At 41.3% G+C, this 24334-nt stretch overlaps 1 protein-coding gene across 2 annotated transcripts in view; it reads right to left on the reverse strand.

The window, feature by feature from the left end:
* Nucleotides 1-550: 550 nt before the first annotated feature.
* Nucleotides 551-24334, reverse strand: part of LOC140483905 (MAP kinase-activated protein kinase 3-like) — a 101166-nt gene continuing 77382 nt past the window's right edge. For both annotated transcript variants that reach the window (XM_072582711.1, XM_072582710.1), the window contains exons 5-10: nucleotides 19730-19856; nucleotides 12619-12694; nucleotides 11189-11313; nucleotides 9377-9462; nucleotides 7686-7766; nucleotides 551-6003 (exon numbers count right to left, since the gene is read on the reverse strand). In XM_072582711.1, the coding sequence (XP_072438812.1) occupies nucleotides 5848-6003; nucleotides 7686-7766; nucleotides 9377-9462; nucleotides 11189-11313; nucleotides 12619-12694; nucleotides 19730-19856 (651 nt within the window). In that variant the 3' untranslated portion in view covers nucleotides 551-5847. The remainder of the gene's footprint in view (nucleotides 6004-7685; nucleotides 7767-9376; nucleotides 9463-11188; nucleotides 11314-12618; nucleotides 12695-19729; nucleotides 19857-24334) is intronic.

Consider the following 24334-nt stretch of genomic DNA (forward strand, 5'->3'; position numbering starts at 1 on the left):
CAAAGTGAACCTAGGCCCCTTGAAGAATAAGGCTGGAGAAATAATAAGTGACCAGGAAAAGGCAGAAATTGAAAAAAAATTATCATAGTAGATATTAATAGCATTCAAATATTTCTAAATAATCAAGGGGCAAAAGTAGGAGAGGAAATGAGAACAGTAATATAAATACAATATCAAGAGGATGAAATGCTAGGGAAAGTAATAGGGCTAAAGACAGATAAGCCTGATGGGATGCATCCTTAGATATTAAAGAGAGTAGCTACAGAGATCGTGCATGCACTGGTAGTAATCTTCAGATTCTGGAGAAGTCCCAAACGACTGGGAAATTGCCACTCTTAATTCCTTGATTTGAAAGGGAAAGAGACAATAACAACTAAAGATTAGCTTCTATTAGAAATACATAACATGGTGGTGGGTGAGATGCTCTTTCGAGGGTCAGTGCTATCTTGATGGGATACTATGAGCATAATATCAATGAGCTGTTTAAAGGGGCAAACATGAAAATAGCTAAGACTGTAGATTTAATATAACAGAAAAGAGACTAACAACAGTAAATTGGGGTACGTTTATTAATTGGTAAAATGATTAATGGGTGGGATTCAAACAGAATATATTTATATCCTTAAAGGTACAAGTGTGCTACTGCTCAAGAATAAGGCCATTGATGACTAAAGAAAGACAACATAGTCTAAGAAAAATGCATCAAAAGTAGTACAAATCCTGGCAAATAGACCAGATATAAAAACAAAAAGGTGACAAACAGATTTTGAGTAGGAGAAGAAACTGGCGAAGGAAATCATTAATTAAAAAAAACAGTTTTACAATTGTGCTAAGGAAGAAAGGATGGTTCAGAGCATCACAAACTTGGAAAACTTACAGCAGATAGTTTGACATTTCAAGTATGTTAAACAATTACCTTGCATGAGTATTTAGAGCAGAGGAACAGATCTATCTGCTGGCTATCCCCCAGAAAGAGAATATTGAATTTGGGATAGGAACTCAAACTTAATGTGAACAATATAATATTAAAGGATAAATGGGACTAAATAGCTAATGATTTACACCCCAGAGATTTAAAGAATGGTGGCGAGAGCATTGCCAATGTTGCTAATAATCTTCCAAAATCCTCTTGATCATAAATTATGCATACGATTCTCAGAAAAATGAGAGGAATTATGTGGATTTTACAAACCAGTTAGCTTAGCATGTTCTGGGGAATGATTGGAGTCCTTGAAATTTTCAACCTGTCAGAGACAGACAATATGGATTTGGTAAAGGTAAGCCACGCCAACTGAACCTGATTCAATTCCCAGTAGTTTGCTTGGGATGTCCAGCAGACTGATCTCTTTCTCGCTATAACTACTGAACAAAATAGTTTTCAATATGCCCACCATCCTTAAAGAAGTAGTTAAAATAATGAACAGGGGATTATCTGACTCTCAAAAGGCAAGTCCCTCAGAGGAGACAGTTTGCTAAAGTCGAAGCTCTCAGGAATGAAGGGAAATTATTGACTTGTTTAGGAAATTGATTGAGCAGCTAGAGACAGAGAAGGGATATGCCAAAGCACCCAGGAATTTTATTTGAGCCTCAATTATTCACCATCTTTACTAATGATGGAATAAAAAGTCTCAGATCAAAACTGCCCAATGAAGCGAAGGTATCAATATTGCAAGCAGTATAGCTAGAAACAGAAACATCAAGACACAAAGAGGATGTTGGCAGATAATGAAAATGAGCAAACAAAAATAGGAGCAGTATAGGCCTACTACATCTGCTCCACTCTTTGATAATATCATGACTGACCCAATCATGGCCTTAATTCCAGTTTATATCCTCAACCTCCTTATACATCAAAACCTGTCTCATCCAGCCTTGAATATATTCAATGGTCCCATCTCCACTTCTCACTGTGGAAGATTTTCAAAGGAAGAATACCTCTTCTGCCTCTATCTTCAGTGGGAGGCTACTTATTTTGAAGCTTATTGCTCAGGAGGAATTCTGACAGCACTTACCCTGTCAAGCCCCTTCAATTATATGTGTTTCAATAAGATCACCAAGGATGCAGAGTCGAAAAGTGTGGCACTTCATCAGGAATGTGGGCTTATTCCCAAAACATCGATTCTCCTGCTCCTCAGATGCTGCCTGACCTGCTGTACTTTTCCAGCACCACACTTTTCCTTGTCACCCAGGATGCAGGCCATTGAGTTCAGGGTTGCCTTTCATCCCATTGGTTTTCCTGTTTTGAAACTTTGTTTCAAGATCCTGTGATCCTTTTGTCTCTTGCTTTTCTACTTGGAATTTTTCCATTTCCCTACAGGATAGAAACTACCTGTTTAAAATCTCTGCTATGTCCTCGTTTCCTATTGTTTGTCTCACCTAAGGCATCAATACTTACTTTAGCTACTATCATCCTTTATATATTTTACTTTTTCTATTTTCTTTGCCAGTTTACTCATTGTCCTAGCTTCTTCCTCTTCTCTTTGTAATCAACTTAATTCAAATTTAAGACATAAATTTCAACCCAAATTTCTTATTGAGTCACAGGATATGAAATTCTATCATGTTGTGATCACTCTTCCCTACAGGATCCTTTATCTATAAAAAGGTCATTCCCATCCCATCTCATTACACATGATCAGTTCTAAAACAGGCTATTTTTAGCTTGTGCCAGAACATATATTCTCATTTTCTTGGCCAATCTGATTTCACTAATCTACAAGATTAAAATCTCCCACGATTATGGCAGTATAATTCTTTGAGGTCCATTTATTCCTTGCTTTATACTCCATCCTACAGTGCAGCTATTGTCAGGGGGCCAATAAACCACTCCCTCAAGTAACCTCTTTATTTTTCTGTGTCTTATCTCGAGCCAAATTGAGTCCTAATTTTGATCCTCCGAACCAAAGGCACACCACAATCATTTCCTTTTTCCTGTACTTCTGAAATATCAAATCCTTTTCAATATTTCCAGTCTAGGTCAGTTTGCAACCATATCTTTGTAATAGCTATCACACAGAACAGTGCAGCACAGTACAGGCCCGTCAGCCCTCTATGTTGTGCCAGCCTTTTTTCCTACTCTCAGATCAAACTAACCTACATACCCTGCATTTCACTATTATCCATGTGCCTATCAGAGTCACTTAAAATCTCTAATTTATCTACCACCACTGGCAGTGCATTCCTTGCACCCACTACTCTAGAGAAAATGTCAGAGGTATGTTCTTTACACAAAGCCATAGCGCTCTCCACCTTTCTTCATAAGATATTCCCTCCAGTCGAGGCAGCATCCTGGTAAGTCTCCTCTGCATCCTCTCTAAAGTTTCCACATCCTTCCTATAATGAGGCGACCAAAATTGAACACAATATTCCAAGTGTGGTCTAACCAGGGTTTTATAGAGCTGCAGCATAACCTCACAGCTATTAAACTCATACTCATTTATTTCTATTTGGGTCATCAATTCAGCCATCCTGTTACAAAAGTCATATTCAGATACAATGCCTCTAATTGCCTTTTCCTGACTAATCACTGAGTTATAGCCTTGAAAACTCCAGCTGCTACAGGGTGAAAAATAAAATCAAGAGCAACACTTCTTTCACTTCCTCCACAAAATTCCCATGTTAGCACTCCAACTCCAGTGAGTGCTCCCATGCACCATCAGACCCAAAAGAATGGAAGGGATACTTCCTACATAATGAAAAGCTAGAAACAGTGGAGGAAATAGGGGACTTGGGAAGTCCAGAGGTATACAGGTCACTGAAATCTATGAAAATGATTGAGACGACTAACTGGAATGCTGGACTTGATATCTGGCAAACTAGAATACAAGGGGTTTAATTCATGTTCAACTATGCAAAGCCCTAGCTAGACCACACTCTGAATAGAGCAATACTGGACACTAAATGTTTAAAAGAATACATCAGCTTTGGAAATTAACAGAATAATACCTCAAATCCAAACATTACATTGAGCAAAGAAAACACAAACTTGGGCTGTATCCCCAGGTGACACTGGTTAGGCCACTGTTGGAATATTGCGTGCAATTCTGGTCTCCTTCCTATTGGAAAGATGCTGTGAAACATGAAAGGGTTCAGAAAAGATTTATAAGGATGTTGCTAGGGTTGGAGGATTTGAGCTACAGGAGATGCTGAACAGGCTGGGGCTGTTTTCCCTGCAGCGTTGGAAGCAGAGGGGTGACCTTATAGAGGTTTACAAAATTATGAGGGGCATGGATAGGGTAAATAGACAAAGTCTTTTCCCTGGGGTCATGGAGTCCAGAACTAGAGGGCATAGCTTTAGGGGGAGAGGGGAAAAGATACAAGGGGCAACTTTTTCACACAAAGGGTGGTATGAGTATAGAATGAGCTGCCAGAGGAAGTGGAGGCTGGTACAATTGCAACATTTATGGGCCAGGTGGGACTAGATTGGGTTGGGATATCTGGTTGGCATGGATGGATTGGACCAAAGGGTCTGTTTCCATGCTGTATATCTCTATGTCTTGTTAGAAAGCTTCAAAATTTTAAAGGGGAATGGGTATGAATGGCTAAAGAAATGACTGGGATCTGTCTAAAAATTACCAATCGGCAATGAGTACTCTCCATGCAACAAGAGTGATAGAAAGCTTGGAACTCTCTTCTGAAATGGTTTTTGATGCTGGATCAGTTGATAATGTTAAATCTGAGATTGATAGGTTTCTGTGAACTAAATGATATTGAGGAATATGGGGCAAGGGCAACATTCATGGAATTCGGATACACGCCATCCACAATCCCTTGAACCAACAGTTACCACATTTCCTAAACGGTGACTACAATTCAAAAACACTTCACTGGCTGTCAAATGCTTTGGGATGAACAGTGATCATAAAAGGTGCTAAAAAAAAAATGCACGTCTTTCTTTGGCGCCGAGTTATTAGAATTAAGAACCTTAATTACAAAATAAAACATTTTGCCTGTCAAATGCACAAAAACCTGCAACTTTGTGAATAGTTTTACCTTGATATCAAAACATTTTCAAAAATAATTCACGCATTCCTATCATTTAGTCTTTCAGCAAAAAATGTTGAGCACTGCTCTTTAACCTACGGGTTTAACCACTTACCTTAGCTGCACCGTTGCTTTCGACTCCAAACCTCAATGTTCCACATGAATTATTTTCTCGCCCTCCTCTCCTGAGGACACTGGCTCTCTTGGGTTAGACATTTTGTATAGCTGGCATTCTGATACCTGGTGCCAGTGTCTATTCACCAGACTAGAGTCTAGGCTGCCACACTGTGAAAGGAACTCATCACCTGTACTTTACGGATATGTCATTCAATGCCTAGAGTTTCTCTTGCAGTTCCAGCAGGATGGACAGAGTCAGTGAAAGGTAGGTGCCCCCTGCTTGTTGGCTAGCCATTTATTTTATACTCTAGAAGGAGCTACTGATCACAGATGGCATTACGACCATTGCTGCTTCAAAGAAGGACCCAAAATTCCATGTAGAATGCACATACCTACCACCCAAGTGAGGCCTCACAACTAAATTACATCTTCACTGCTTGCCTTCTCCTTCTTTGTCATTCTTTCACCAATGCCAATGCAAAGTTTGAGCCGAATTAAAACAGTTCACAATTAAAAAAAAAGCAACACAACAGTACAGAAAGGTCCCTGGGGATAGCAGCATGCAAGGGAGCTGCCTTCGCTCTTCTAGTTCTGTTGTCAATGACAGTAGAAACCACACACTATTTTTCGGAGAACCTCCAGCCTTCATTCAGGCTGAATTCTGGCAACACAGGGGTTTTAAAAACCTCTGGTTTCTTGCCATGTGTTCAAAAGCATCCCCAGTTCTCTTGTTGTTTGGTCCTCTCTTCACTGATTGCTGCAGATTGCTGACGAGGACCGTGCTGATGAAGTCTGCTTCTTCCGTCTCTTGTTCAAAAGGGGGTTACTGGTTTTGTCCAAGTCCTTAATCGTCACCTGATCATAGTCAACACGCATTGTGGCAAGTGCACTTGTCAATTCATCCTAAAATCAGAGTATGGAATACAAAATTAGAGCAATAACCACCTTGGATGTTGAGTGTTTTGCAAAAATCTGTGTCTTAAAATAGAAATTACCAACAGGATTTTCTTTGAAGTCACAGAAATTGTTTGAAATAGCATCAGTTTCCACTGTAACATTGGATTAGTGTAAGTGGACAACCACTGGCACTATGTCTAATCATATCTGTCTGATTGGCACTACATCCATGAGCATCCACCCCCTCCACTGCCGATGCTAAGTAACAACGGTGTGATCTACAAGATGCACTGCAGTAATTCACCAAAGATCCTTAGACAGCATCTTCTAAACAACTTGACCACTTCCACCTAGAAGGACAAGGGCAGAAGATACATGGGAGCACCACTATCTGCAAGTTCCCCTCCAAGCCACACACTATCCTGACTGGGAAAGATAGCTGTCATCCCTTCACTGTCAAAATTGGGATCAAATTCCCAGAATTCTCTCCTTAATGGCATTGTGGGTTTACCTACAGCATATGAACTGCAGCGGTTCAAGAGGGCAGCTCACCACTACCTTCTCAAGGGCAACAAGAGAAAGGTGATAAATGCTGGCCAGCCAGCGAATCCCATGTCCTTCAAGTAAATGGAAAAAAAACTTGTGGTTGGCCCATCTCTTGCATAATCATTACTCTGAAGAAAAATGCTGTGAAGTTTGGAAAAGCTCTGCAGGTCTGTAGAATGGAAAACAGGGTTAACGTATCAGGTTGATGTCCGCTCAGTAATGCATTTTCCTTACTGATGGCTTTGACAAAATGTAGTCAACCTGAAATATTGACTCTCTCCGTCTCTGTGCACAGATGCTTCCTGACCTTTGGAACATTCCTTGCATTTTCTGGTTTCTTTTGCCACCTGTCCATGCTGGTGGACCCCACAGAGTCCACCATCTCCCTGGTGTCATATACATTTGTTTACATTATTGTTAGCTCATGTTCAGATGGACACTGCAACTAGGATTTCACCACATTCACACTGGGGTAAACTTTCATCAACAATCAGAACATGTCCGGTCCCTGCAATGATGGACAGAGTGCTGAAATACCGACTGGGCTATCAATGCAACCCGAGGTGGCAGCTAATCCACGTTCCAGCCACAGTCTGAATTACATAAACAACAACTTCCATACGCATGCCACCCTGAAGTTGTAAAACATCCCATGGTGCTTCATGAGAGCATTACCAAATAAAATAATTTGGAGATGCCGGTGTTGGACTGGGGTGTACAAATCAGATCGCAGTGTACAAATAATCTGACTTTTTGAAGTTAGCATGTGGTGGAGGCTTTATTCAAGTCCTTGGCTCTTATTGAGAGGTGCTTTGTGATGTTCAGCGTAGCTAGATGGTGTAACTTTGCCAGGTCCATTAAGTAAAATGCGCACCACAGGTATCCAAGTAAAAACTGAGGCCAGGGTGGAGGGGAGGTTTGGTTTAAACAAAAACCTTGAAATAATTTAAGGTACAATTAAATGCCTCATTATTAACCTCTTGGGGCTTAGCAATGACCAGAAACTGAACTGGGCAAATGGAGTTATATAAATGCAGCTTCATTCTCTCTTTCTTTGCCAAATCATGCTGTTTTCATCACACCCATTTGTTTTTCATTGTGAACCTCATTGTGGAGCAGAGTATGACTGAGCATGCACTGACCTTCACCTCCTCCCACATATCCTTCTCTTCTTGGAGCACTCGACTTGTATGGAGTGGAGTCTGAGGAACCACCATCGATTGCTGGAAGCAAATAAAAGAGTATTTGAATGATTTGGTCTTCCCACAAGTTGATCTGTAACAGATCCGTTGTTTTTTTTGGGCAACTCCTCAAATTTTGGCACTAAATCAGTAAGGGTGCCATGATTTGCCTTGACTAGGAAGCAGGAACATCATACCCAGAACTCTGAGTCTTGGTTCCTGTTTTGAAGCACCCATATGATATGTGGTGGATACAGGATTGGGCTCGGTCCTGATGCTACAAACTCTCACCCTTTCACAAGGTAGCCTGGGTTAGATGGTAGAAAACAATGGAGGGTAAGTAGAAAATTGGAGTGGATACGACATTTGGAGCTGCCGTGATCTTATTTAATTTTGCAGAAGGCTAGGAAGGCCAAATAGCTTACTCTTCCTCCCAAGTCTATTCCTAGGAGGTTTCCACAGTTAACATTTTATACAGGTGCCTCCCTGCTGCAGTATGTTACAATCTGTTCTGCTTTGGTGAATCCATGATTAAGGGGGTTAGTGTGTTGAATAACTGAGTTGCCGTACACAGTGATGCCGGAGTGGGCTCAGTTACTGCACTTAGTATAGTACATGAAGTAGTATCCTTCTCAACATCTCTTGTTGCCTGTAGATTAGATTACTTAGTGTGGAAACAGGCCCTTGGGCCCAACAAGTCCACACCGACCCTCGGAAGAGCAACCCACCCAGACCCATCCCCTACGTTTACCCCTTCACCTAACACTACGGGCAATTTAGCATGGCCAATTCACCTAACCTGGACATTTGAAGCACCCAGAGGAAACCCATGCAGACACAGGGAGAATGTGCAAACTCCACACAGACATTTGCCTGAGACGTGAATTGAACCCGGGTCTCTGGCGCTGTGAGACAGCAGTGCTAACCACTGTGCCACCCACAAAAAAGTGACATTCTCAAGTGAACCTTAACAATTAGATTACTTACAGTGTGGGAACAGGCCCTTCGGCCCAAAAAGTCCATACTGACCCTCCGAAGAGCGACCCACCCCCACTACATTTACCCCTTCGCCTAACACTGCAGGCAACTTAGCATGGCCAATTCACCAAACTTGCACATCTTTGGACTGTGGGAGGAAACCGGAGCACCCGGAGGAAACCCACGCAGACACGGAGAGAATGTACAAACTCCACACTGACAGTTGCCTGAGGCAGGAATTGAACCCGGGTCTCTGGTGCTGTGAGGCAGCAATGCTAACCACTGTGCCGCCCCTGTAGTGTGGGGACTCCCTGGTTAAACCACTACCAATCATCTCTCTCCAATGGCAGAGCAGCGTAGGGTCTCGTAAGACTATGGCAACTACTCCTTTACCCTGCTTTATCCTAAATAATAGTCATACTTTGAGTCATTCACAATGTTGCTATTACCTGTATTCGTATTATACTCTCTGGTATTTTGCCACCTCCTTCACTAATACATACACTCGCAGACAGACACACATTCACAGTCACAGAGACATACCCATAAACAGACTTTTGAGGTCTGACTGCTGTATTACTTTCAGTCATCAGTATAAGTACAGCACTGAAACAAGCTTCAGTTGCACTTTTGTGTCGAGAAAAAAATACAAGGCAGAGTTTGATGAGACCTACGTTAATCCAAGGATGGTTCATAAACTCAGTAATCGTCATTCGCTCGGTGGGATCGGTCTTCAGCACTTGCCGGATCAGATCTTTCGCTGCAGACACAGAAAACGTTAACACTTACAAGAACCAAATTGTCAACAATGTACCAGTGCCACATAGAGAGGAACATCACAATTTCAAAATTCCAGTTACTGAATGGAAGCCCAAGTGGCAGCATCAATATTTAAGAATGCTTATAGACTTCAGTGAAGGTCCCACCTCACATCTATACATACAATTCTCAGTGTTAGGCTCTGGATAGTTACTAGATTGGTAATCCAGAACCCTAGACAAACGATCCAGAGAACAGCAGTTCAAATCCCACATACCAGCTTGAGAATCTGGATTTGATTTTTATAAACTTATTAATGAGAAGAATAACTGGAATCAATAGAAGTGTTTATGAAGCTGTCAGATTGCCTTTGGAATCCAATGAGATGACTGACGTCCTTCAGCCTTTTACTGAATTTGGCCAGCATTATGTAGCAATATGGTTCCTCTGAAAGTGGTTTCGCAACTTACTGAGGTATATCATATTCCTACCAGTCATTCAGGACCTCACTAGCAATGTCCACATCCTAAAATTGTCTACTGACAAGGAAAGGGAACTCTCCAAGTTCAAAGGCTATGGCAGCCCTGTGCAACTGATTTGTTTTAACATTGGGAGGAAATTTACTATCAAGGTTATGTAACTGATTGCTTTAAAATCTGCAACTGTGCTGCATGATGAGTAGAAACTGCATTTGGTCAGATTGCTCACAAACTACAGCATCCTAACCACAACCACAGAGTGAGCTATGTTGTTTAGTACAAAACAAAGCTGACTTATACCAAATCTGTTTAACCATTATTCTCATTGCCTAATGCTTATTTTTATCGAGACAGGAATGAATGATATCATGGTTAAAAATGGAGACTAACACATTGGTGCTGCCCTTCCAGTCTCTCCCTCTATCACACTCATGCACACACATTCTTCTTTCCTGTAACTTTGTGCAGGACAATTGGTGTGCTCTGATCAAACACAGAGCCATGGCTTGTGCTGCTATGAAGCAAGACAATCACGTATCATAGCACCCACTGAGATCTACCAAGAATCACCTAACTTGGCGAACGTGTACTTTGTTTGAAATCGGAAGCAGATTTTCAAAACCAGCAATTTCAAAACTCGCAATTATTTCAAAACCAGTAAAGTTCATTTAGTGTTATGTTGCACTCAGTGCTCCCTCTACAGTCTCCCATCAAATACTCCCAAGTCAGGCACTAACTGTACAGCAGAGCTCCTTCTGCACTGTCATATCAAACACTTTTAGGGGAGATACAAATTAGGAGCAGTGTAGCAATCTTCGTATTGAGATGCACAGAGCTTTACTCTGCAATAAGCACACACATGGAATTAACTTGTACTTGAACTTCACCTCATCTTGCATATCCTGTGAATCCTACAGAAACCAATCTCAATAGGTCTCTAATTAGTAATTAGTAATGGAGCTGTCACTTTATTGTACAGACCCTGCTGCATTATTTTAATTGCTCATATTTCACTTCCTACTGAATAGAAACTGATCCATTAAGTTGATTCTTGATCACTGGCAATAAATTATTAATTTGATAACTTTGACAACAAATTTGCTAAATATTACCAATACGCAAAAGCATGATCGAACCTACCAATGGAACATTTGCTGAGCATTAGAGTCAAAATCTGTTGCTGTGACCCGACTCAGGACCTTCAGGTCTATAGCAACATGCAAACAATGAGCTTCCAAATTCACTTACCCTCCTCAGAGACTTCAGACCACTCTGGGTTTGGAAACTCATATTGTCCCATTCGAATCCTCTTCTTCATTCCAGGAGAGATGGCCAGGCCATGATTGGAGTAGAATGGAGGATACCCACACAGCCTGTGGGCACAGGGATGATGTTCAGCTGCGCTCTGTGCTAGCCACGTGCAGAGGTAAAACCTTTTTGTTTCCTCAGTAACTCCCCATGCCCTCTCAAGGATCTTACTATTGCTGGTATTCTCTCTGTCAATTATCAGTTCAACCTACCCATATTTTATTAAAAGTGAACAGATAAAACAGACCACCAACAGTCTAGTTGACAGAAATCTTAGTCAACTCAAGCATTTTTCATCCTCACACATATTCCAGAAGTCAAAAACAGGATTTAGAAGTGGAAGGGTTCTGGTGTATAGGGAGTCGGGGTGTCAACGTTGGATCACAATGGTTCCTCCAGTCAGTCCTTACTACTGATCCAATGTGGCATGAGGTGCCTCATCGCAGGCAATGGATAGTAACTTTGAGCCTCTGGTCTATAGCAAACTGAAGGATATATTTATCAAATGAATTATTGATTTGCTTGAACTGCAATATCAGCCTGAAACTCCCCACAATGGCTCAGCATTAAAGATCCTGGATGTGTTTTATCTCCTCAAAAAGAATTATGTATAACTGATTAATACCAACTGGATATGAAACGAGAATACCATGAGAAAATTCCCTTAATTATTCACTCTGTTGTTTAGTTATCGTGACCAAAATCCCACATGGTTCACAAAAATAACCCTAACCCATATATAGCACCTGAGAATGCAAGTTCCCTGAGAGTACACCCGTTCTGAATGGGTTTAAAGTTACAGGCAAGAATTTCAGGTGAAGCAAGACTTTATGTCAGCTAACTTTTTCTAATATAAAAATAGCAACCTTAAAAAAAATTCTGCCTTTTGAGATTCACACTTCATTCAATATGTCTGAATACATTTTAGATGGGGTTAGATTCACTAAGATTCAAAAAGAAAAGCTTTTACCATTGCATTCTATGTAGCATGCTGTTCTTAAAGTACTCAAGTCATTTTAATAGCTTAAACTTCAATTTGATAAAGAGTAACTTTAAAGAGTAAGATGATGTATATTCCACATTTTGCTCAGGCCCCTATCACTTACACTGATATTTCTCGTTTTAATATTTGCCAGTCTAATACAGGTGCAAGTTTCTGTTGGTGAAATTAGCATAGAAACTATCACAAATTTCAACAGAACATTTTGGATTACTGGTTTGTCCTGATTAAAGTTAGCTACTTAGCAAATGAACTGTCTGCCACATTGCATTGATATAACAAGTGGCCATAGATTCATAGAGAATAGTGGAGGAAATTACAGAGGGGCAGTTACAGAGGAGCAATGGAGATGAATGAAGCAGCTACTTACAGAATGTACATGATCACTCCCAGGGACCACATATCACACGACTTGTCATATTTCTCAGGACCCAGAACCTCTGGAGCTATAGTGAACATGTGAAAGTATGAGCAGCAATTCAGGGCAACAGCAACCAAACAGATTAGAAAATAAAACTATATTCCTAGAGGCGGTCAGTTCTTGACCTTATTATGCCCTGGTTCAAACATGAACAAGAGAACGGAATTCCAGAGGCAAGGTGAGAGAGACTATCCCTGACATTAAGGCTGCATTTGACCTAGCATGGCATCAAGGTTCGCTTACAAAACGGTGGTCAACAGGAATCAGGGGAAAGTTCTCCAATGGTTGGAATCATACCCAGTACAAATGGAAAATGGATAATGGTCGTTGGAGGTCAATCATCTCAATGTCAGGACATCAATGCAGGAGTTACTCAGGGTAGTATCCTAGGCCCATCTTCAGCTGCTTCATCATTGACCTGACTTTATGAAAGAAGGAAGAAATGGGAATGTTTGCTAATGATTGCACAATATGCAACACCATTCACAACTCCTCAGATACTGAAGCAGGAGAAAAAGTGAGGATTGCAGATGCTGGAGATCAGAGCTGAAAAATGTGTTGCTGGAAAAGTGCAGCAGGTCAGGCAGCATCCAAGGGGTAGGCTGCTGCGCTTTTCCAGCAACACATTTTTCAGATACCGAAGCAGCCTGCTTCCATTTGCAGCAAGACCTATTAATTTACCAGGCTTGGACTGATTGGTAGTAAATAATATTCACACCAAACAAGCGATGGACAATGACCATCTCCAACAAGAGGGAATCTAATAACAGCTCTTGAAATTCAATGGAATTCCTATTGATGAATCCCACATTTTCAACATCTTGGGGGTTACCATTGATTTGAAATTGAACCAGAGTAGACAGATATACGTGACTGTAAGAGGTGGACAGATGCTGGCATTCTGTGGCAAATAACTTCCTTTCTATATCCCCAATGCCTGTGTACCATCTACAAGGCTGTGATGTCTAGAAGATCTAGAAGAACATGGGCAGGTGTGTGGAAACACCTCCACCTACAAGTTCTTCTCCAAGCCACAAACTGCCCCAATTTGACATTACATTACCAATCCTTCCTGTCACTAGATGAAAATCCTGGAACTCTCTTCTTAATAGCGCCGGGGATGTTCCTCCGTCCAAAGGACACCAATGGTTCAAGACAACAGCTCACACCAATTTCTGCAGGATAATTAGGGATCTGCAATAAATGCTGACTTAGCCAAAGCCCAAAACCCATGCCTGAATATAAAGAAAATCACTAAGGGGAACGGATATATCATTATGCTGTTCCCTCATCAAAGGCTGTCCAAGAATTAAGATAGAAGCCACATTCAACATATAAACGAAACAAAAACAAAAGCAGGCCATCCTGCCCCTACAGCCTGCTCTACCATCAAGATGATCATGGTAGATCAAACACATCTACACTAGATAACCTTCGATTCCCCTGCTTCCCATGCCTAACAAGAATTCATCCAATTTTGTCTTAAAAAATTCAATATCCCTATCTCCATTACCTTCGGAGATATGAAGTTTCAAAGTTACACAACCCTCAGGGAAGAAAAGAATCCTCATCTGTCCTGAAAGGGCAACTCCTAATTTTAAAACTGTAATTCCTAGTTCTGAACTTGCCCTCAACAGGAAACATCCTTTCAATGTTCAGTTTGTTAAGACCATTCAAACTTATTCACTTCAACCAAGTCACCCCTCACTTTTCTAAGCTCTAGTGGAAGCAAATCCACTCTGTCCAAACTTTCATCAAGACAACCCACTCACTCCAGGTATCAATCTAACAAACCTCTTCTGAATTACCTTCAAAGCATTTATACTCTTTCTTAAATAAGGAGATCAAAACTGCTTACAGTATTCCAACAACTTCACTTTTTCCATTTGGAAGCCCAGGATGTACTAGCTGGATGGATAAAGAACTGGCTAGACGACAGGAGGCAGAGTAGTAAGTAGTGGAAGGGAGCTTCTCAAAATGGAGAACTGTGACCAGTGGTGTTTCATGGCGATCCGTGCTGGGACCACTGTTGTCTGTGATATACATAAGTGATCTGGAGGATTGATTCGCAAGTTTGCAGATGACACTAAGATAGGTGGAGTAGCAGATAGTGAAGGGGACTGTCAGAGAATACAGGAGAATATAGATAGATTGGAGAAATGGCAGATGGAGTTCAATTCGAGCAAATGCGAGGTGATGCATTCTGGAAGATCAAATTCAAGAGTGAACCATATAGTATATGGAAAAGTCCTGGGGAAAATTGATGTACAAAGAGATTTGGGTGTTCGGGTCCATTGTTCCAGAAGGTGGCAACGCAGGTTAGTTGAGTGGACAAGGTGGCAAACGGCATGCTTTCCTTCATCGGAAGGGATATTGAGTACAAGAGTCGACAGGCCATGTTACAGTTGTATAGGACTTTGGTTCAGCCACATCTGGAATATTGTGTGCGGTTCTGGTCACCACATTACCAAAAGCATGTGGTTGCTTTGGAGAGAATGCAGAGGAGGTTCACCAGAATATTGCTTGGACTGGATGGTGCTAGCTCTGAAGAGAAGTTGAGTGGATTAGGATTATTTTCATTAAAAACACAGAGGTTGCAGGGGGTACCTGATTGAGGTCTACAAAATCATGAGAGGTATGGACAGGATGGATAGCAAGAAGCTTTTTCCCAGAGCGTGCAACTCAATTATTAGGGGCCATGAGTTTAAAGTGAGAGGGGAAAAGTTTAAGGGAGATATGCACGGAAAGTTCTTTATGCAGAGGGTGATGGATATCTGGAACATGTTGCCAGCAGAGGTGGTAGAGGCGGGAACATTAGTGTCATTTAACATGTGCCTGGACAGGTACATGAATGGGTAGGGAGCAGAGGGATACAGATCCTTGGAAAATAGGCGACAGGTTTAGAAAGAGGATCTAGATCAGAACAGGCTTGGAGGACTGAAGTGTCTGTTTGTGTGCTGTAAATTTCTTTGGTAATGCAGGGCATTAACAAAACGAAGAACAAAGCATAACATCCTGACTTTATGGTCAATTCCCTTCATAATCAAAGGATAACCAGTCAACCCACCAATTTTTGTCATTCATACACCAGCATGCCTAAATCCCTTTGTAGCTTGGAATTCTCATTTAAGTAATATTGTTTTCCTATTCTTCCTGCCAAGTAAACATTTTTCCACATTATAATCCATTTGCCAGAACTTTGTCCATTGTCTCAACCTATTTTCATTTACAACTTCCTTATGTCTTCTGCACAACATACATCTGTATCGATCTTGGTCTTGTCTGTAAATTTAACTACATGCCATTACTCCCCTCACATAAGTCATTCATAAATAACAAAACGTTGAGGCCCCAGCACAGACCCCACCATCCATCACATCCTGGCAAACACATCAAGGACTCATTCATGTGCACACTCTGGATAGCTGTCAGAAAACAATCTGCTTTCCCAAGGAAAATGTTACCCCCTATACTATGAACTTTTATTTTCTGCAATAGCTTTTGTGGCACTTTATCAAATGCATTTTGGAAATCCAAGATTAGTATATCTATCAGCTCTTTTTTGTTTTAACTGCATCAATGTTACTCCCTTAAAGAATTCCAATAAGTTAATTAAACACGATCGCCCTTTGACAAAGCCTTGCCGATTCTTCCAATTATTTTGAACTTTAAGTACGAAGCTATAACCTTTTTAATGATCACTTTTAACAGACATAATATGCTAATTAGCCTATAGGTTTGTGTTTTCTGCCTTCCTTCTTTTGTCAACATCCACTACTTTCCAAACCATTTGAACCTCCCCTGAATCTTGGGAAGTTTGGAAGAATGACACAATAGCCATCTACAGCTTCATTCAGCCACCTCTTTTAAGATACTGATATGAAGTCCATCTGGATCCACATATTTGCGAAACCCACATCTTGTTTCGTACTGCATTCTTTGCTATTGTTATTTCACAAAGTTCCTCTCTCCCTTCCAGCCCCTGATTTCCAGCTATTACAGAGATGTTTTTAATATTCTCGACAGTGAAGACAGAAGAAAATTATTTGTTCATTTTGTCTGCTATTTCCTTATTGGCTACAATTCTTTTTTGCATTTTTACTCTAGAGGACTGACATTCAGCTTACTTACCCTTTTCCTAAATACCTATAGAAAGTCTTGCTATCCACTTTTATATTCCCAGCTAGCTTCCTCTCAAACACTAATTTCTTCCTCCTGATTAACATTTCAGTCATTTTCTGCCATTTTTTAATATTCTGATTAAATAATCTCCCCATGTCTGCTCTGGTTTCCTTCCACATTCCAAAGATGTGCAGGTGAGGAAATTTTGGAAGAATAACAAAAATCATCTACAGCCTCATTAAGACCTCTTTTAAGACCCTGGGATGAAGTCTATCTGGGTCATGCAGAATTGCTCAGTGTCCAGGGATGTGTAGGTTAGGTCCATTAGTCAGGGGAAATATAGAGTAGAGTAATGGGATGGGGGTGTGGGTCTGGGTGGGATGCTCTTCAGAGGGGCGGTGTGGACTTATTGGGCCAAATGGCCTGTTTCCACACTGTGGGGATTTTGTGATAAATCTATGATAAATCTGACAGGCCACTCAGCTTTGTACAGTTAACTGTTTTTCCTCAAGTTCTCGAATTCCTTTAATTAACCGCAGATAGGAAAGTTTGTAGAGAAAGTACATATTCAGAAATATCCCCTTAAACGTGTGCCACTGTGTCTCTATTGATCTATCCCTTAGACTAACAGAGTGCCTTTATTATTAATTAATCTTGTCACATTACACAATGCCAAGTGTAATATAACCTGCTCTCTGGTCCGATCCTAAATTAATGCTCCAAGCAACGACATCAAAATCATTCCCTGAGCTCCTCATCCAGGCTACTGCTGCCAATCTGACTTTTCAAATTTATATGCAGATTAAAGTCAACCGTGTTATTGCTGTTCCTTTATCATAAGCACCCATACATGGTTAGGTATTGTAGTAAAGTGAAAATATAATACCCTATGGAACGCTATATCGAGATGTTGCATTGTGCACCATTATAATTATAGGATGTATTACATAAACATTGTATGGTGTTATGGCAAAATCCCTTGAGACTGCCTGGGACATTAATAGATAGGATTGTTGAGAAGTTGACCTTTTGCAGTATATCCAGAGCAGTTAAACATCCTGGGGAGGATCAAATATCAGCCAATCAAATATGATCTTTGGTCCAACTCAGCAATGTGCTTGGTCCCACATGGTTTTTCCCTTATCACTGGGAGGTTGCTAAAAGAGATGATATGTTCGCACTGAGAGAAGCCAAGTCCTCAGCTGAAAGACAGGTCAGATTTGTATCTGCAAGAACTGAGACAATTTAGGGCATTTTTGGACAAATGCCAGGTTAGTGACAACACTAGGTGATCTGTTTGACTGAGAAAGGACTGGACCACAATGTGAACTGTACTCGGAAAACAGTAAACTATCGTTCTCTCCCCCGGTTTGGTATGATCATTAAACATACCAAGAACAAAGAACAAAAGAACGACAGCTGATGGGAATCAGAAACAAAAGTAAATTGCTGTAAAAACCTGGCAGGTCTGGCAACATCTGTGGAGACAAAGTAGAGTTAGCATTCCACGTTGTCTGCACAGATGCTACCAGACCTTGCTGGAAAAACCTGCCATTTCTGGTTTTGTTGTTGTGAATGACATCAAACAGCTGGAAACAAATGCTTTAAAAACTGGTTGAAAAGAGGAACTGAAAAGAAACCAAGATTAGCAGTCACTCACTAATCCAATACTTGATGAAACCAAGATTAGATTAGATTAGATTCCCTATAGTGTGGAAACAGGCCCTTCGGCCCAACAAGTCCACACCGACCCGCCGAAGCGTAACCCACCCAGACCCATTCCCCTAAATTTACCCCTTCACCGAACACTACAGGCAATTTAGCATGGCCAATTCACCTAACCTGCACATTTTTGGACTGTGAGAGGAAACCGGAGCACCCAGAGGAAACCCACGCAGATACAGGGAGAATGTGCAAACTCCACACAGAGTCGCCTGAGGTGGGAATTGAACCCAGGTCTCTGGCGCTGTAGGCAGCAATGCTAACCACTGTGCCACCATGCCGCCCATAATTTTAAATCTAGAGCAAGAAAGAATTTGCATCTGTATCATGAACTTTGTGATCTTAGAATTAGCTTTATTGTCACATTTTGTCAAATGAGAACAGTGAAAAGTTTCCAAGTTGCCACTCACATCACCATCTTAGACACAAAAGTACTTAGGTAGAGACTTTTAAACACAAATTCTTAGGGAAATAAAATTAGAAAAATAAAGAACTACTTGGTCCAGCATTACAGATCATAGGGTTAAATTAGAAAAAGAAATAAATCAAAGATTCAGAATAACAATCTTTCCAACTCAGTCTATATTGGCACCTAGCCTGTAGACCACACTGAGCTTTACCTCAAGGCTAAGACCTCTGGAATCACCCAGACTCTGGATGCCCATGCTGAGGCCATGCCGGGCCAAAACACTTCACAGCCACAAACACACATTTGACTTATTATTTTTGTACTGTATGGAAAAGCTTTATCATGCTGTACACATGTCTTAAAATGACACTTTGTTCACCACTCCTGTGCAAATGGGATTCTTACTGACCCACAACCTCCGCTGGCGTCAATACAGACATGACTTCCAGAATCTCAACCTAAGCAATTGCGATGCCATGGAGATCTGGACCACAAAGTTGGCTAGGTGAAAAAGTTCTTTCCCATTGCAGCAGATACCTTGTGCAGAATGAGGGGTCGTCTTGAAGCACTATAGCCTATGTAGAGGTTTTCCTACAGTGTTGCTCAGAAGGGAGTTTAATTTAACCCTGTGCAACACTGATTTTGAACACTGGAGGTCTTGCCTCTTAAGCTCAAGGAGTCTCAAAAAGTCAGTAGTTGATGACCAAATGCTATTGCTCACTGGTTGTCTTGCTTCTGGTTAGTTACAGTAATCTTTTGACAGATATGCACAAAAGGAAACAAGAGAAGAATGCTCTTGATACTGACCAACATAATACGGTGTGTAGCACGGTGTTGCTAGAGAGTTGTGAAGTGTTGTTTCTTTAGCAAATCCAAAATCCGTGAGCTTGAGGATCGCATTCACATCTTTCGACGTATACAACAGATTTTCTGGCTGTACAATTCAAACAAAAGTCAAAGATTTCAAGGAGATTTCTTGTTTGATGAAAAAAACAAATCAAATCGCAGAATTCGGCAACGACATTAAACATGTACATGTACAAGCAAAGGGTGGGGGGGGGGGAAGTAACTTACCAGGGATAAGCCATGGGGTACAGGTCTCTAGCACAGAGTCTGGTCCTGTTGCTCAGAAGGGAAGTGGAGAGAGGAGCAGAACATTAGTCATTGGGGGTGCCATAGTTAAGTGGACAGATAGGAGATTCTGTGAGAACGAGAGAAATTCACTGTTGGTGCGTTGCCTCCCAGATGCCAGGGTTCTGATGTCTTGGATCGTGGTTTTGGGATCCTTGAGGGGGAGGGGAAGCAGCCCCAAGTCATGGTCCACATTGACACTAACGACTTTGGTAGAAAAAGGGATGGGAATTTAAGGCAGCAATTCAGGGAGTGAGAACAAACCGTGGTTATCTGTGGTTTGTTGCCCATGACATGCGCTGGCAAGGCGAGGAATAGGGGGAGAGAGAGAGAGAGAGAGAGAGAGAGAGAGAGAGAGAGAGAGAGAGAGAGAGAGAGAGAGAGAGAGAGAGAGAGAGAGAGAGAGAGAGAGAGAGAGAGGAGTTGACACATGACGAAATGGATGGTGCAGGAGGGAGGGTTTCAGATACCTGGATAAATGGGGCTTATTCTGGGGTAAGTGGGACCTCGACAAACAGGATGGTCTACACCTGAACCAGAGGGGTACCAATATCCTGGGGTGGAAATTTGCTAATGCTCTTCGATTGGATTTAAACTAATTCAGCAGGGGGATGGGAACCTAAATGGTAATTCCAGCATCCAGAAGGTTGAGAGTAGTGAGGTCAGAAAGATGATGCCAAGGTCGCAAGAGTTCACCAGCAAACAAGAAGGTGGTTTGAAGTGTGTCTACTTCAACGCCAGAAGCATCCACAATAAAGGTGGGTGAACTTGCAGCATGGATTGTACCTGGAACTTCAGTGTTGTGGCCGTTTCGGAGACAATGGTTGAGCAGGGACAGGAATGGTTGTTGCAGGTTCCGGGATTTAGATGTTTCAGTAAGAACCAAGAAAATGGTAAAAGAGGGGGAGGTGTGGCATTGTTAGTCAAGGATAGTATTATGGTGGCAGAAAAGACATTTGAGTACTCGTCTACTGAGGTAGTATGGGCTGAGGTTAGAAACAGAAAAGACGAGGTCACCTTGTTCGAAGTTTTCTATAGGCCTCCGAACAGTTCCAGAGATGTAGAGGAAAAGATAGCAAAGATGACTCTGGATAAGAGTGAGTGTAACAGGGTAGTTGTTATGGGGCACTTCAACTTTCCAAATATTGACTGGGAATACTACAGCTTGAGTATTTTAAATGGGTCAGTTTTTGTCCAATGTGTGCAGGATGGTTTCCTGACAGTATGTAGACAGGTCAACAAGGGACAAGGCCACATTGGATTTGATACAGGGTAATGAATCTGGCCAGGTGTTAGATTTGGAGGGAGGTGAGCACTTTGGTGATCGTGACCACAATATAATATTTAATGATGGAAAGGGATAGGTTTATATCGCAGGGCAAGAGTTATAGCTGGGGGAAAGGCAATTATGATGCGATTAGGCAAGATTTAGGATGCATAGGATGGGCACAATTGTAATGTGTGTCCTTGATAAGTGTGTACCTGCCAGTTAAGGAGGAAGTGGTCAAGCGAGGGAGGCATGGTTTACTAAAGAAATTGAATCTCTTGTCAAGATGAAGGAGGTGTCTTATGTTAGGATGAGAAGTGAAGGCTCAGTTAGGGTGCTTGAGAGTTACAAGCTAGCCAGGAACGATCTAAAGAGAGAGAACTATGAAAAGCCAGGAGGGGACAGAGAAGTTGTTGGCAGATAGGATCAGGGAAAACCTAAAGTTTTCTATAGGTATATCTGGAATAAAAGAATGAATAGAGTAAGATTAGGGCCAAAGACAGTAGTGGGAAGTTGTGCGTGGAGTCAGAGGAGATAGGAGAAATGATAAATGAATATTTTTTATTGGCATTCACTCTGGAAAAAGACAATGTTGTCAAGGCGATACAGACTACTAGACCAGATGGGATTGAGGTTCACAAGGAGGTAGTGTTAACAATTCTGAAAAGTGTGAAAATAGATAAGTCCCCTGGGCCAGATGGGATTTATCCTAGGATTCTCTGGGAAGCCAGGGAGGAGATTGCAGAGCCTTTGGCTTTGATCTTTATGTTGTCATTGTCTACAAGAATAGTGTCAGATGACTGGAGATAGCAAAGATGTTCCCTTGTTCAAGAAGGGAAGTAGAGACAACCCTAGAAATTATAGACCAATGAGCCTTACTTTGGTTGTAGGTAAAGTGTTGGAAAAGGTTCTAAGAGATAGGATTTATAATCATCTAGAAAGGAATAGGTTGATTAGGGATAGCCAACACGGTTTTGTGAAGGGTAGGTCATGCCTCACAAACCTTAGAGTTCTTTGAAAAGGTGACCAAACAGTTGTATGAGGGTAAAGCGGTTGATGTGGTATATTTAGATTTCAGTAAGGTGTTGATAAGTTTCCCCACGGTAGGCTATTGCACAAAATATGGAGGCATGGGATTGAGGGTGATTTAGCAGTTTGGATCAGAAGCTGGCTAGCTAAAGAGGGTGCTGGTTGATGGGAAATGTTCATCCTGGAGTTCAGTTGATAGTGGTATACCGCAAGGATCTGTTTTAGGTCCACTGCTATTTGTCATTTTTATAAATGACCTGAATGAGGGCGTAGAAAGATGGGTTAGTAAATTTGCTGATGACACTAAGGTCGGTAAAGTTGTGGATAGTGCCGAAGGAGATTGTAAGTTACAGAGGGACATAGATAAGCTGCAAAACTGGGCTGGGAGGTGGCAAATGGCGTTTAATGTGGAAAAGTGAGAGAGATAATTCACTTTGGAAGGAGCAACAGGAATAAAGAGTACTGGGTTAACGGTAAGATTCTTGGCAGTGTAGACAAGCAGAGAGATTTCTGTATCCATGTACATAGATCCCCGAAAGTTGCCACCCAGGTTGATAGGGTTGTTAAGAAGGCATACGATATGTTTGCTTTTATTGGTCGAACGATTAAGTTTCGGAGCCACGAGGTCATGCTGCAGCTGTAGAAAACTCTAGTGCGGCCACACGTGGAGCATTCCGGTCACCGCATTATAGGAAGGATGTGGAAACTTTAGAAAGGGTTCAGAGGAGATTTACTAGAATGTCGCCCGGTATGGAGGGAACATTTTATGAGGAAAGGCTGAGGGATTTGAGGACGTTTTTATTAGAAAGGAGGAGATTGAGAGGTGACTTAATTGAGACATACAAGATAATCAGAGGGTTAGATGGGGAGGACAGTGATAGCTGTTCTCCTTAGATGGTGATGGCTAGCACAAGGGGACATAGCTTTAAATTGAGGGGTGATATATATACGCCAGGATGTCAGAGGTAGGTTCTTTACTCAGTGGTAGGGGCGTCGAACTCCAGGCCTGCAACAGTAGTAGACTCACTAACTTTTAAGGTCATTTGAAATGGTCATTGGATAAACATATGGATGAAAATAGAATAGCATAGAACAGATGGGCTTAAGATTGGTTCCACAGGTTGGTGTAACAGAGGCCTGAAGGGCCTGTACTGCACTGTAATGTTCTATGTTCTAAGCATTAAGTGCAGACACAGCATCATTCTGCATATAGCTATCAATAACCACAAAACCAGACTGCCAGTTTTGGTGTTGATCGAGGGAAGAGTGATACTGAAGCAGTAGAACAACTCCCTGATCTTTTTTGAACATCATTAACATCCACTAGATCAGGCAGATGTGGGCTCATTTTAATATCTTGCTTGCACAACTTTCACATCCTTCACAACTAGTTTGTGTAATACTGAAGTAGGGCTGCATGTCTTGGAAAATAAGATTTATGTCTTATCAATGGGATTATTCAGAGAACTGAACAACCATGATTACTCAGGTTTAAAAGGAGACAGTGGCATAGTAGTAATGTTACTGAACTAGTTTCCCAGAACTCCATGCTAACATTCCAGGAACTTGAGCTTGTACCCCATCAGTTCAGATGGTGAAATTCGAATTCAATAAAAGTCTGGGTTCAAAAGGTTGGACTAACGGTGACCATGTCATCACTTTTGGTTGTCCGAAAAACCCATCTGGTTCAATATTATCCTTTCGGAAAAGAAATCTACTGTCCTCAAAAGCAGAAAGGATGAGCCTGCAAAAGGATATAGGTTGGTCAAATGGACAACCATTTGGCAGCTGGAGTATGACATGGGTAAATTGAACTGGTCTACTTAGGCTTAAAGAGTATAAAAGCAATATACTACTTAAAATTAAACAAATTGAATTTGATAGTACAGTGGGATCATAATTCACAAACTTAGGAATCAGCAATTAGGAAAGCATATGGAACGTTTTGGATGTAAGTTCGCTCACTGATGTTGAAGGTTCATTTT

This window comes from Chiloscyllium punctatum, chromosome 12, assembly GCF_047496795.1.
Source record: "Chiloscyllium punctatum isolate Juve2018m chromosome 12, sChiPun1.3, whole genome shotgun sequence".
Lineage (NCBI taxonomy): Eukaryota > Metazoa > Chordata > Chondrichthyes > Orectolobiformes > Hemiscylliidae > Chiloscyllium > Chiloscyllium punctatum.